Here is a 15,481-nt window from a genome sequence, read left to right as displayed (position 1 = left end):
AATCTGCATAATATAACCTGTTAAGACTAAACAAGATAGTTAACGCTGAATATGAGCTAACCTAAACTCCACATTCCTCTAGCTCCAGGTACAGAATACAGATCAAGAACATAAACCAATCAAACATTAAGACACAATTTCAAGTTTCATTGAACAACTAGTACTTATAGATCATGATCCAATCATGTCTCACAATTTTATTCACTTCCCAAACACATCGTCACACACACACACACACATCTTCACACAATCTACAGATGTCTCACACTTTTATTCACTTCCCAAACACATCTTCACACAATCTACAAAGACCCCTTATATAGAGCATCACAAACTGTTACAGTAATCTACATGATTCTTGTGCAAATGCTAGATATGGCTTCCTCGTGCTTTACGGCACACACCGCCTTCACAGGTCCATCCCCCCTCCGCTTTTGCAGTACCCCCTTCACCATTCTCCTTCTGAATCTTCTGATCATCCTTTAGAGCACACTTGGGATGGAGATCAAAGTCACATTCCTTACAATAAAAGGACCAACCATGTCCCGACTCCCTACAGCCGTTACAGACATAACCATTCCTACGAGTGCGTGTGAGCTCATGCTTCACATGGCGCTCGTCTTTCACCTTCTCAGGCCACCCCTTTGCAATTTCATCAATCCTTTCCTCCAATATCTTGATATGATCGTCGGTGAAGGGATAGGCATCTGCGCCATGAGATTGTAAGAGCTGCCTGGCTTCTGGAGCGACTGTCAGGCCACTAGCTCCAATGGCTATGGCAGCAGGAATGCCTCTGATTTTGAACCTGCGCTGGAGGAACGCCTTCCTCTTATCACCAAAAGGGAGAGCCAACCATGGCATGCCTGAAAAGAAGTCATCGAAAGCGGATTGATAGCGATCACTTGAGATGAAAATAACTTCAAATGCATCATCTTTTGCCTTAATCTCGTGGTAGGCTGTGATAAGTGTAGGCAGAAAAGTGCGGCATGGAGGACACCAATGTGCTGAGAAATAGAGGAGGATGTTCTTTCCAACAAGTTCAGATACAGGGACCTAACCAAGAACAAACCACAGACACCAAAGTTCCATCACTTACACCACTTTGTGTAATTGGCAATATACACATTTACTAAGATTTGGAACCGGTTTGATTTCAGAATTTTGAAAATGAGAGAAAACAGTTTCTAGAGAACTAATATTTTATTTTTAACTATGCTATCGGAAAACAATTTTCAGAAAACCCTTGATTTCCGAAAAGAGAAGTTAAAAAGTATACCTCAGAACCACCTTTTCCGATCACAAAGTCACGATCCTCAGAGACCAAAATTGACTCTAGAGTTTGTGATTCAAGTTTTGCCTTCTCTATCTCAGCGAGCTCAACAAGCCTCTCCGGTGTAAAAGGGTAGGCTTCAACACCATGTTCTTCAATAAGTTCAGCCACATTGGAGTGCAGAGTCTTCCCATCTGGACCGATTACAACGAGTGTAGGAAGCGCCCTAAGCTCAAAGTATCGGACAAGCTTTTTGCAGCTCTTGTCCTTGAGAGGCAAGGCTAACCATGGCATCTTTCCAAATTCTTGTTTGAACTCTTCTTCTTCATCATCTAGAGATATTAACACAACTTCAAAGTTCTCTCCTTTCTCCTTGAGTTTCTTGTAAACCTCCCCAAGTTTCGTGGTAAATTCAAGGCATCCTCCGTGAGAACCTATGAAGAAATACAGGCCAACCATCTTTCCTTCAAGCTCTGGTACAGGAATCTGATGATAAACATAGTGAAGATCATTGACAATGCCATTGGACATACTATGAAAACTAGGCCTCGGGCAGAGTTAGCAATAAATGAACAAAAACATTACCTTATTACCCTCATTTGAAATCACAAAATCACGATCCTCAGAGACCAAAATTGACTCTAGAGTTTGTGATTCAAGTTTTGCCTTCTCTATCTCAGCGAGCTCAACAAGCCTCTCCGGTGTAAAAGGGTAGGCTTCAACACCATGTTCTTCAATAAGTTCAGCCACATTGGAGTGCAGCGTCTTCCCATCTGGACCGATTACAACAAGTGTAGGAAGCGCTCTAAGCTCAAAGTATCGGACAACCTTTTTGCAGCTCTTGTCCTTGAGAGGCAAGGCTAATCATGGCATCTTTCCAAATTCTTGTTTGAACTCTTCATCTTCATCATCTAGAGATATTAATACAACTTCAAAGTTCTCTCCTTTCTCCTTGAGTTTCTTGTAAACCTCTGCAAGTTTCGTGGTAAATTCAAGGCATTCTCCATGAGCACTTACGAAGAAATACAGGCCAACCATCTTTCCTTCAAGCTCTGGTACAGGAATCTGATGATAAACATAGTGAAGATCATTGACAATGCCATTGGACTCATTGAACATACTACGAAAACTAGGCCTAGGGCAGTGTTAGCAATAAATGAACAAAAACATTACCTTATTACCATCATTTGAAATCACAAAATCGCTGGAGCTAGAAACCAAGATAGACTTCAAGGATTGTTCCCTCTTCGCGGCCTCTTCTTCCTCTTTCAAAATGTTGATTCTTTCGGGCGTAAATGGATACGCCTCAGCACCATAGTCTCTAATAACTCTAACCCCTTGATCAGATGAAACCTTACCAGTACCGTCAAGGATAACAAGATGAGGGATCCCACTGACTTTAAACAACTCTTTGATGCGTTTACGCGTCTTAGTATCAGAAAATGGAATGGCAAGCCATGGCATTTTGGCAAAGTAGCCATTAAATGATTCATCATCTTCATCGGACGAAATGAAGACGACTTCAAAATCACCTTTAGTTGAGAGTTCTTCATAGACTTCCACCAAAGTTGGGGTAAAATGGCAACATGGACCACACCATGAACCAGAGAAATATAACCCTACTATCTTTCCAACCAAATTACCTATTTTAGCCTGCAAATATCACATCCATTTAATAGATCATATAATTTTTCTTTTTGACAGATAGTATAATTGATATAGCACTAATTACACTACACTACAGCTTAAATTTGGAAATAATATCCGCACTCCACTTTTCCATTAATTCCAATCACAAGGAGATAAAAGTGCGGGAAGCTTATCATTTTAGTGGTTAGCTCCTTTAATTTACATGTATCCACTTTTTTTTCAGATTTGGCACCAAGTAGGTGGTTATGTTATAGAGATCAAAACATGATTTGCAAGCGGGAGTGTCACCAATGCTTGGATATGGGGAGAGTGAAAATATTACGAGTTATATTTAGTTTATTATTATTGAGATTTTCCTTTCAACTACTTGACCAGTGTTATTAAAGGCTTAAGGCGCTAGAGGTCCTTTGGAGCCTAGGCGGGAGGCGCATGGCAAAGCGTGCGCCTGAATGAAGTGAGGCGCATAATTGAAATTTTAAACGACCATAATAGCATTCATATCTCACAAGTCATATCAATATTCTAAAAATTACTATCAAATATAAAAAAGTAAATCCATCAACTATATAAGCATTCAAGAACCATAAAACATAGCACAAATTTGTTTTCTTGAAAGGCAAAACAGAGTACAAAAAGGAATAAATCTATTAAAAAAAACTGTTAACAAGAAAAGAAAAAATAGAGCCAAAAAAACAGAAAAAAAAAAAGATGCAGAGACAAAAGAAGTAGATGAAGATAGAAGTAGATGAGAAAAAGGAGAAAATAAGAGAGCCCAAAAAAAAATAGACAGAGAGAAAAAAACTAGACGGAGAGAAAGAAGTAAACAAAGATGTGAAGAGAGGAGTGGAGGAGAAGAGAGAAAAGAAGAGGAAGAAGAAGAAAGAACTGATATGGCTTCGTCATTCGTCTCTGCCACTAGGGCTTCGTCGTTGCTCTCACAGTCTCACTCTTTCTATCTTCGGTCTTGGACTTTCTTATTTGTTTATTCTTTTAAACAAAAAAATCCTTTTTTGACATGCTTAGGCTTTCTTATTTGTTTATTAAGTTGCCAAAAGTACCCTTTTTGGCTTCATAGATAGAACAATCATTGAAAAAAAAAAAAAGGAAGGCGCACCTAGCCAAATAGGACGAGGCACAACCGAGATGTGTGTCTAGTAAATATCAGTGAGCCTGAGATGACAACAGGTGCTAGACCTGCGCCTTGAGCCTAGGCGCGCCTTTAACAATACTGCACTTGACCATTAATACAACTGGTATGACCTCTTCTTCCTCAAAGGAGAGTTGAGGGCTTGAGCCCATAGTGGACATTTGTGGGGGTGTGTGTGAGTATTTATCTAACCACTATATATATATATATATATATATATATATATATATATATATATATATATTTTTGTAATGTGATTTTCCTTATGTATAAGATTTGTTAACTAGTGTTTGATTAGGATTTCATTTTAGTTGCCTATGTATATGATATGTATATATGTATATATATATAGGGTTCCATAAATTCAAGTGGTAATTTTTTATAATTATGAGATACAAATTTTCTTTACCCTAATTTCTTCTTCTCTTCTGTATTGTCTTTATCAATTTGATATCAAAGCACTTTTTTAGCTACCAATAAGAACAATATATGTAAAACAAACAAAAGCAAGAAAAGATCACTCACATAAAAAATTGAGAAATTTATATTAGTTTATTTCACAAGACAAGTTAAAATTGAGAAATTTATATTAGTTCTCTTCTCTTCTCTCCTCTATTGGGGAAACTGAGAAAAGAAAAGAAAAGCATCTAAAGATGATGAAATGCATCAGTTTATTATTACCCATGAAAGATCATAGATTGAAGGTTATAACAAGATAAAAAAAAAAAAATAACCAAGAAATTAAACATGGTAAGTAAGACAATTAACGTTGTACCTGGTCACCATTGTTGCGGATAAGGAAGTCCCTTTCTTCTGAGGGGAGAAGAGAGAGGAGATCGTGAGAGACGGTGTCGTTTTTCGCGTTAGCCATTTGTTTCTAGAACTTCTCTAGCATAAACTCCGTGTTGCTTGGGGTTGGTGATTATATATATATATATATATATGGTATAATTACTAATACATGGGCTTAAGGCCCAAATGTTACTTAGAGAATATTTCTCTAAAATAGATTTCACTTTATGCTTTATACCACAAAAGAACTTATATTACTAAAATGACCCAAAGTAATATTTTAATATAATAAAAAGTCTTAGATCATGAAAGAGAATTACAGCAATGTCGTTGAACAAAATATTTAATATTTTTTTCTTTTCTTTTTAATTTTTCGCCATAAATTAAAATTAAACAGTAACTTAATTAAGACTTATAGACTTCTTTAGACAAAAGATCGCATATATAAATTATATTTAATGAAACAGTATAGCTCTGATACCAAAATTGAGACGGATTCGATCAGATAAAAGCATGCAAAATAACATAGAATAGAATCAATTTAACAATTAAATCACAGAAATGACTGCCGAACCTGATATCGCTCTGATAACGCCATGTAAAAATGCCTGAATACCGGCAAAGAACGGGCCAACAAGCCAACAGTTCGAGTCAACTCACAGAAGAAATTGCTAAATTAAACTAAGACTGCTTGTACTGGTTGGAATCTGTGAAAATTCTAGGATCTACACTGTCTGGCTAAATAAAATCTATATATTTGATCTATTTGTCGACAGAAGTCTTTTACCCGAAAGTACTGAAAATACTAAATAAGAAAAAGAAATTTGTTGAACAGGAGCAAACTAAATGATTTATTTCATGGAAAATATATACATAGATATACATTGTTTATACATGGATACACTCTCACACTATATGTTACAAAGGAAATATACTGAAGGAAGTCACAAAAGAAAACACACTGGAAACTGAAGGCTATGATGCTTGATGGTTCGAGACTTGTTTGCTCTAAAACTCGATGATCGTTACTTGAGCAGAGAAGCTTCTTTTATAGCAGAAGAGAGGGATGAATCGGCGGTTGAGTTTGAAGATGCAGCATGGATGGTTGAGATTCAAGATGCTTTAGAGATAAGATGACATAAATTATGGCTGAACTGTTGATGTCTTCTTCTGGAGAATTATATCTATTTTTTGCTGTTGAGAATCTGCTTTTGGTGGATCTGCTTTAACTGTACACTATTGAGGATTTACCTTTTCTTGGATGTTGAAGTTGCCTTTATCTTTAGACTGTGGAGAATTTGCTTTTCCTCAAAATTCGTGCATATTATCCAGATTTCTGTCGGTTGGGCTAGCTGGTGAGATATCTCCTCTGTGCATGCGGGCCAGATATTCATCAGTGCTGTCTGGTGAGCTAGTTTCTTCGTTACTGTAAGTCAGTTCAAGCTGTTCTAACAGCATCTTTTCCTCGTTTATTATTTCTTCGACTTCCGGGGATATCTCAATCTCTGGAGGAGACTTAATGATATGAGGAATTCTTGCCTTAACAAAAATTTTCATGTTGATATTATGATCGTAGAGTCTGAAACCAGGATTGTAACTTTGGTTAATTTGTCGATAAGCTTTATAGTACACCAAACGGTTAAAGGTAGTAGGGTCAATTTCAACACGAAAGTTATTTGCGAAATCAACATGTCGTGTTAGAATCTTGACTTCAGTTGGATCAGAATGAATGTAAACTTGATGCTGTCCCAAAATTATCGCTCCATCTTTTACCCATTCTGGGGGAGTACTGTGGATTTGAAGGAGAATTGGACTTTGTGGCATAAAATTCTAGGTTATTTTTTGTTCGACGGCGATGGCTTGGTTTAAACGGTTGGGAAAATTACACAGAGAATTAAGATATTCTAAAGGCGTATCCTTGGGTATTGTGACACTGTAGATCATTCCTAGTTTTAACAGCTTACTTAAATAACAAATGGTTGTTTTGGTAGAGAAAATGGTTTTTCTAGTTATTTCAAAGGAATAAAGAAAATAGGATCTACATCTAACAAGATAACGGACATAGGTATCTGGGTGCCTGTTTGTATAAATCGTAGGAAAAAATAGTTATATCGGGTTCCTTTGGGTGGACTGTTATTTTTTAGGTAGTTTTGGATATCAACCCATGCGGTGAAACCATCAGACTTAATCTCTTCAAGGATAAGGTCTTTGAGATCATCAGGGAAGAGCTCAACTTGTTGTCTTAGGATTTCTCTGTAAGTTGAGGAAAAGAGGGGTAGAAGCTTAGCATGCTTGGTTTGTACCTGCAAAAATTGAACTTTCTGAAGATTTTCATCTTTATTAGTTATTTGTTCGGAAATGGTTAGCTCTGTGGGGTTTTCTGTTGATCTTTGATAGGCTAAATTCAACTTTTTATAATGAGATATAAGAATCTCATGCTCCTTTTGTAAATTCTGATATGCTGTATTAGTTGATATAAAATATTCACTTAAGGTATTTAAATTTTTGACGAGGGTTCTATCGGGGTTGTGTCGAGAAAACCAAATATTATCTAAAATAAGTTTTTGGTCAGGAAAAAGATTATGTCTAGCGCGGAACTGCTGAGTTGGGTTTTGGATAATTAAAAGAGGATTAGAAGTGCCTGGTATAAGGCTATACCTATTGTTGCTCTTGATCTCCATTCCTGCAAAATTTAACAATCGATTAGTAAACGAAATAGAATATCCGCTATATAATTATCTTTTCCTCTGACATGTTCGAATATTGGTTTAAAACCTCTTCCAGTAATACAGTCAATAAAGAAAATCCATCTCTTAGCAGACATCCGCTGTTGTTTTGCTTTATTTGCAAATTTAACTATGTTATCACAATCTGTTCGTATAAGAAATTCTTTACCAAGAAATATCTGAAATTTTTCAATAGAGTTGGTTACTCCTAGAATTTCTAAGTCTGTTGAGGGTAAAATAGATTGTGTTTTATTAAAAGTTCCACTAGCATGGCGACAAATTTGTTCTTCATCTCGAAAAGATTCTTTTGTTGGTCTTTGAAGAAGTAATTCTGTCCATCCTTGAGCTGATGCATCTGTTTGAATAAATTTATAACTTTTTTCAAGTGGGAGTTGTAAAGGTTCTAACTGAGAGACTAAAGATTTAATTTTCTTAACTAACTCCATATCTTGGGTATTAAAATACTTTTGACCATGTTTTCCTAATTTTGAATATAAAGGTCTTACTAATTCTCCTAATTTGGGAATAAAATTACGACCATAGTTTAATAATCCTAAAAATGCTTGTAGCAACTTGGTTTCTTCTAATTTATCAGGAAAGTCTAGAATCTTTTTGACAATATGGGATTGCAATTCTATTTTTCCATCTTTTATGTATAAACCTAAGAATTCAATATCTTGTTTTTCTAATATCATCTTTTTACTACTTATAATGAGTCCTTGTGTTATAAATTCATTGAATATAATTTCAAGATGTTTTCTATGCTTTTCTTTAGTTTGACTGAAGATTAAGATATCGTCGATGTAAACACAACAAAATTTTGAGTGTTTATTAAATATAGTATCCATTTTACGCTGAAATTCTTGTGGCGCATTTTTTAATCCAAAAGGCATAACAAACCACTCATAATGTCCTTCAGGACATGTAAACGCTGTCCATTCAATGGATTCATCGGCCATCTAGATTTGCCAAAATCCTGATTTACAGTCAAATTTAGAAAACCATTTTCTATCTTGGATTCGATTTATTAAAACATCTTTGTTAGGGATTTTATAATTATCATCATAGGTATTATTATTTAATCTTTTATAATTTATAACCATACGAGCCTTTCCTCTTTTTATTTCGGCATGATTTCTAACCATAAAAGCTGGACTCCTATGTCTACTATTACTTTTTCTTATTACTTTTAGTAATAATAGTTCTTTAATTTGTCTTTGGAATTATTCTTGATCATCTAAGGTATGAGGATTATCTTGTATCTTTATGGTTATAGATTTATTATATTTAATTTTGCTTCAATTTTATTTTTATACCAATGTTTCTGGGGGTTTTCACCTAAAATTTCTGTGGTTTCAGCTAATCTTATGAGATTATCAATGTTTAGTTTTTTAATATAGCTTTATTATTAAGGAAAATCTTTGGTTCATCAAGATGACTAAGAAACATTAAGGCTTCAGAAACATCTTCTAAAAATTCGGAAACATCAAATAAATTTTCAGTCGTTTCTTCTGTCATAGGTAAAGTATTAACATATGTAATGGCTCCCTTATCTTTTTGAGGAATATAAGGATTGCTAGATGGAATAAAGGTTCCTTTCTTAAAAAATTGTAAACCTGTAGGGGTATACATAAATCCTCCGGTAAGTGAGTTTATAAAATTTAATCCTAAAATAAAATCATAGGTGCTAGAAATATTATTAACTACGTAAGTCTGGGGTAAAACAAACTTTTCATTATTAATTAATATCGGAATGTTCTGAACACAATGGGTTATTGAAAGTTTTTCATTATTATACTGGCTCATGTTAACATTATAATTTAATTTTACTAAGGCTTCGTTTAGGACTAAATGTTTTTGAATTATACTTTTAGATGCTCCAGTATCAAGCATAGCTGAGGTTTGAACTAATTTTTCTCTAAATTCTAATGTCATTGGGAATTGAATTAGACTAGATGGTTTATATATTGAATTTATAGATTCGACTAAAATATCTTCTTGCGTATCTTCATATTTTGTGTAGCAATTATGGCATAATAAAGTTTTACAGGTTTTCACAGTAATGACCGTTTTTAATAGATGTATTGCACTGTTTACAATTATAAGAAGAAAATTGAAAATTAACTAAGGTATACTGACATGAGGGATTGCTTATAGTGTGGACGAAATCTTCTAGTGAATGAAGCCCTTGTTCAAAGTCTTCATCATTATCAAAGTTACTATCTAAGCTCTCGATACTATATATACTTTCATTATCATCGTCAGAGTCATAAATACTTTCTAGTTTATATAATTCTTCTATCTGTTCTTCAATATCTTCAAGTATATTGATCTTTTCTTGTATCCTTTTAATAGGATTCTGTTTGTATCGATGAGGGCAATTTGGTCTAATGTGTCCTGGATCTCCACAAATAAAACATTTGCAATGTCTTTCTTTTGTGGGTAACGTGTTCACCTTATTATCCTTGTCTTTGTTGTCTTTTTTATCTTTATTTATCTTTTGCTTCTTATACCAATGCCGCTTTCTAAATTGCCTAGGGTTAGTTCTAACATAGGGTTTTTTATTACGAAAGTTCTTGTAGGTTTTACTTTTACGCAAATTATATTTTTTAGGTTTATTATGCTTATAATTATAATTTTTCTGAGGCATACACCCATATTGGGGTGGAAAATCTATTTATCTACACGTATAATAAAATTATTTTTTGATTTGTTTAGACTCTTTACGTTGTCGACATTCTGCTTTTAACATGTTATATACATGATTAACTCTATCTCTTATGGTTAGAGTATCGCGTCTAGGGTTTTCTAACCATTTTTCCCATATTTTAGTTCCTACGCTTCCAGGTAACTTTTGAAGGTATCGATCGAGTAATGTTTTATCACCTGTTTTACCAGTAGCTGCAAAATACTCAAAAAACTTATTGGTATAGGGTTTTATGTATCTAAAGTCACAAATCTGTAGTAATTCTAAATTACGTAAAGCTTCGTTTTGTTTTATTAAGGTGTCATCCAAAGTTTCATAAAGTTAACAAAGACACCCCTGTGATCCTCTGCACATGATGAATTGACATTATTGTCCTTTGACTTGATAGTGGACCTATTTGGACTATGAAATTATCTTTTTAACCTTTACAACTCAATTTATTTAACTAAACTACCCTTTCATGCCCAAAAAAAAAAAAAAAAAAAAGATAATTAATTATATATAACTGTAATATATATACACACACACACACACACACATACATGTTTGGATGTGGTGGTTCATGTGGATGGAGGTTAGTACTAATAATATTAAATTCAGTATAATAAAATGTAATATGAAAATAGAAAAGTGGGACAATACCACTCGCAATGTGATATTTTATTATTATTATTTTTTTCGTGTGATATTTGATTCACACACCACCAATCCAAACTTGTTATATTAAAAATATAATAATATATACATAAACTATGCAGCTCTGATTTGCTTCTGATTTTCAATTTAAAGAGAGAGAGTGGTGGCTATGATTTGAGATCGTCATGGGTTTGATTGGGATTGTCGTGGGTTCAAATGGGTGGCGATGTGGTGGCAGGAAAAGTGAAAAGCAATAGCCGTCGAGGTACGAATGCCAACACGCCGGAGCCGAAGAGGACCAAACCCAGAAAATGCCGGCGGAGGCTGTAGGGATCCAGCATATTATATTTATGCGTGTGTCTGTAAATTACAAAATACTAGTGTGTGAAGGAAGAGGGGAAAGAGGGGTATTTGAGTCATTTAAATAGTTTCATATTTTTAATCAAGGATTATTATTTTATTAAAGGGTAATAACGTCTTTTTCTTTTTACTTTTTTAGGAACTGTTTGGCTGCAATTTATTACAAGGGGGTGTGGGTGTTCAAAAAGTGACCAACTTTCATATGGTTGTCAAAAGAGCAAATCTCTGAGGAAGAGTTGATTAAATAAAAAATCCAAAGGGTGGTTCATGGCCAAGGGTAAAGATGTCCGAGTGTGAGTGTAATTAGCCCTTTTTTAAAGTACAATAATTTTGCAAAAAATACTTGGTGATGAAGGCAAGGCAAAGACTTGAAATTGGTGCCGGTGTTGGAGTCAACCTGCTGGCCCTAGCTCCCCCTCCCTTTCTGCAAATGCATACAAAGCTGTAAGATTTCCATGAATGTCGGGTCATTATCACCTGCACGTTTTTTTTGGGTACTATAATAACACTGTTAACACATGGAAAATGGACAATGATATTATTATTTATTTTATTTTATTTATATTATTATTATTTTTCACAACTTATAACATACTCATTAAATTGACAAGTCAAAATAAGGATAATTTTACTTACTTTTTTTTTTTTTAGGTTAGGTGTAATTACACACAGTATTTTTTACATTTTAAAAATTACACTGACCTCTCTCTAAACTGATCGACATTTATTCCGGCCATCAATCTTGTTAATTGATTAAAATACCTACTAATATTTTATTAATATATATCACATAAAAAATATTTTATTAATATTTTATATATCACGTAAAGAACGTCAACTCCTAAGCCAACTCTGTCGTCCCAGCGGCTAGAACTGCTATGCCCAGAATCTTTACAACGTAAGTTCTTTGGGAAGTCGTATTTCAAGACAGATTAATCAGATATAAGAAGAAATCTCTTTTCACAAATTTCATGTTAAGATGCTATGATAATGAAATCAAAAAGAGTTGTGGAACACAGTCTCATAGTTATCCCACACGGTCCGGAATAAAGAACCCATAAAGAGTAGCAAAGTCTAGTGGTAGAGTCTCTGTGGCCAACCAAGAGAGTGTCAAGTGTTAGAATTTTTGAATGAAAATTGTTTCATAAGTAATTAATAGGTGCCTATGTTGAGGACTGGTTAGAAACGGTTAATAAATTGTAAGGATGCATTGGATTACAATACATATGTGAATGGGTGTGTTAGTTGAAAAGGTATAATTGAACATACATAACCTATTCAATATGAATCATTGCAACCTATTGGAATGGATGTGTCTAGTGGAGAACAGACACCATGTGAACCATTCCAACTTACTGGAGTGGATGTGTCGATTGGTAAACAGACACTATGTGAACCATTGTAACCATTTGGAATGGTTGTGTCCAATGATAAAGAGACACATATAAATGGTTGTGTCCAATGATGAAGAGACATACCCAATCTGAATAGGCACCTTGCTTAAAGGGTTGCATCTATTTCCAAAGGGTTGCATCTGTTTTCCAAAAAGTTACGTTTGTTTCTAAAGGGTTGCAACTGGTGCTGAACTAACATGACCCATGGTTGCACCCATACTCGAAAAGGCACTTTATTTCCTATAAATACCTCCCTTTAGGGTCATTTGCTAACATACCAATTCAAAAAAAATTCATTTCATTTTCTTCTATCTCTCTCTCTAGACTTGAACCCAACCCAAGTGGGTTCAAACCATAGGCCAAGTTGTCTGAGCCACTTAGACCCTAATCCAATTTCATCGAGCCATATTAAGATTGGTCCAAAACATTTGGTTTGGATTGCATCCAATTTAGCATTTATATATTATAGATGCATTTTTGAGTCCGAAAGAGTATTACACGGAGAGGTTCGCTGTGTCTACGAGTTTGTAGTGCTGTTACTGGTGGATGTAGACTGTTGTATCATGGGAGATAGACGCCACTGAGTCCGTTAACATCATAGAGGGGCGAATCTGTCTTAAGGATATAGTATCCAATACTAACTTTGGTCCAGGTTCTTTATTTATTATTATTATTTTATTGCTTTATTTTGCATATTTAATTAAATATAGAGTTGCATATTTAATTATGATTTCTTAGCATATTATGTGACGGCCCTGGTTTTTAGGTCAATGCGTCCTAAGATAAACCTAACGTAAATCCAATAATGAATCCAGAATACGGAAGCAAAAGGTGTAACGATGGTCTCTAGGAATACTACACATTTATAAAATACCAATGTGATCCTCAATGAGGTCACGAAACCCAATGAAAATGAATGCGGAAACGACGTCTCAAAAACGGACAAGAATGGACATAGGGGCAAAATGGTCATCTCTGAAAATATAGATTCAGATATTACTGAGCACATCGATGGAGAAACAATAAAAAAAAAACTAATCAAGATGGACTCAAGAATCGCATGATTCGGAGTCAGGACGAAGGAGAAACGGCAAAATAACGAAAAACAGACGTATAAAGCAAAAAGGGTAAAATGATAATTATTTAGGAAGATCTAGGTACAACCGAGTACACCGTTGGAAAGACAACAAAAGAATAGTCGAGTTTAAAATTTTTTTTACTCGATTTGGAGTCCGGACGAGGGAGAAAGGTCAAAAACAAGAAGAGGGTCACGACAGCTACAGTGCTGCTGACCCAGTGCTGCTGCAACTAAGAGTAAAAACGGGCATCGAAACGGACTTTTTTGGAAAAACTCAAAGAATAAACCCCCCTTAAAATTAAGTTTTCTACCCGGCAATACAGACGGAAACAAAAAAAATGCATTGAAAAATTCCTAAAATGCCCGCAAGAAAATCAGGTCAAGAGGATAAAAATGAGTCCTAGCTACTGCCCAAGAAAAGGAAATGGGGCTTCGAGAGGTTTTTAAATTGCCTAAATTGAAAATGCAATATTAAAATACACCCACAAGACCCCCGGAAGTTTCGAATCGGTCATCACACTTTTCAAAAATAAGTCGATGAATAGTACCAAGTACACTTGTAATAAAAATCAACAAAAACCTGGCAGCAGGGATTTTTCAGAAAAAAATGGGTTTTTGAGGGCCAAGATGACGTTTTTTTGGAAAAACACAAAGAAGAAACCCCCTCCGAAATCAAGTTTTCTGAAAAAAACACATGTTGAAATACCCGAAATGCCCTTGGAACAGAATAGGGTAAAAAAACTAAAAAAAAATGACCCTTAAGTTTTTATTTCATCAAAAAGGGTATTGTTTGCCAAAGTGAGCATGCAAGTGTATGTAATATGATAAAATAGATGTGCTACAATGGCCTATGGCCTCATCATAATACATTTATAAGTTTTGGCATTCTAAGCCCCAAATTCTCACATATAAGCTATAATGGCAATACTTGAGTTTTAAGGAAAAACATACTTGTAATCTTTAAAGTTAATGGCTCTTGGCCTCATGTCTTACATACAAAGTAGGCATCAAAAAGTGTGCTTAGGCACACTTTACAAGTTTAGACTTAAATATACACATTTGACAAATAAGGCTACAAATGGCATTTTAAACTAACCTTTACAAAAATGGAAATCTTCAAGTCCACAAACCATCCAAGCGTAATGAGAAACTCAACTTTGATTCATGTACTTGAAAAATGTCCCCACTACGTGGGTGAGTAACTTAAAGCTACTCGTAGGAAATGAGCATACATCGACCTAGCATTTTTACAATTTTATCACCTTAAGGTGAAACATGTTAAAGGGGCTCATGCCACCTAACGTCTATGTCAAAACGAGACTCAGGGAGCATCCTAAGCTACCTTAGATCATTTCTAGCATAATCACATCATTCATGCAATTCCAGAAAACATAAGTGCATGCCACACAAAGCAATAAGATATAGATTCTCAAAGTTATCAACTTGAAATCTAAAACATGAAAACAACTGTAGTGGGTCATGCCACCTAGCGTCTATGTTCCAAATGAATCTATATGATCATTCCTAAACTACATTTGAACATTATAGCGTAGATGCACTTAACAACATCAAAATTCGCAATGATTCATTAAAAATCATAAAACATAAATGTACTTAACAACATTAAAAGCATACCATGATTCATTCAAAATCATAATGCATAGATGTACAACATCACAATTAAACATGATTGTCAACTTGGAATTGAATACGAAATCAAA

The 15,481-nt window shown here is 34.7% G+C and overlaps 1 protein-coding gene across 2 annotated transcripts; it reads right to left on the bottom strand.

Annotated features, from left to right (window-relative positions):
• Positions 1-50: 50 nt before the first annotated feature.
• Positions 51-4,972, bottom strand: LOC132303062 (probable nucleoredoxin 1). Of its 2 annotated transcripts, XR_009481067.1 has the most exons (5): positions 4,843-4,972; positions 2,444-2,923; positions 1,856-2,335; positions 1,277-1,756; positions 51-1,053 (listed from the first exon to the last, which is right to left on the bottom strand). XR_009481067.1 is itself a non-coding variant. In XM_059800132.1 (3 exons), the coding sequence occupies exons 2-3, from the start codon at positions 1,727-1,729 to the stop codon at positions 370-372; spliced, it is 1,137 nt and encodes a 378-aa protein (XP_059656115.1). In that variant the 5' UTR covers positions 1,730-1,756; positions 1,856-2,135; the 3' UTR covers positions 54-369. The 2 variants fall into 2 exon arrangements, 1 of the variants encoding a protein (XP_059656115.1); XM_059800132.1 differs by lacking the exons at positions 2,444-2,923; positions 4,843-4,972 and having other exon boundaries at positions 54-1,053; positions 1,856-2,135.
• Positions 4,973-15,481: the final 10,509 nt, after the last annotated feature.

This window comes from Cornus florida, unplaced genomic scaffold (assembly GCF_030987335.1).
Source record: "Cornus florida cultivar Cherokee Brave unplaced genomic scaffold, ASM3098733v1 CherokeeBrave_3.0.0_Hap2_Chr04, whole genome shotgun sequence".
Lineage (NCBI taxonomy): Eukaryota > Viridiplantae > Streptophyta > Magnoliopsida > Cornales > Cornaceae > Cornus > Cornus florida.
Note: the sequence above shows the minus strand (reverse complement) of the source record. Positions and strands in the feature narration are given on the sequence as shown.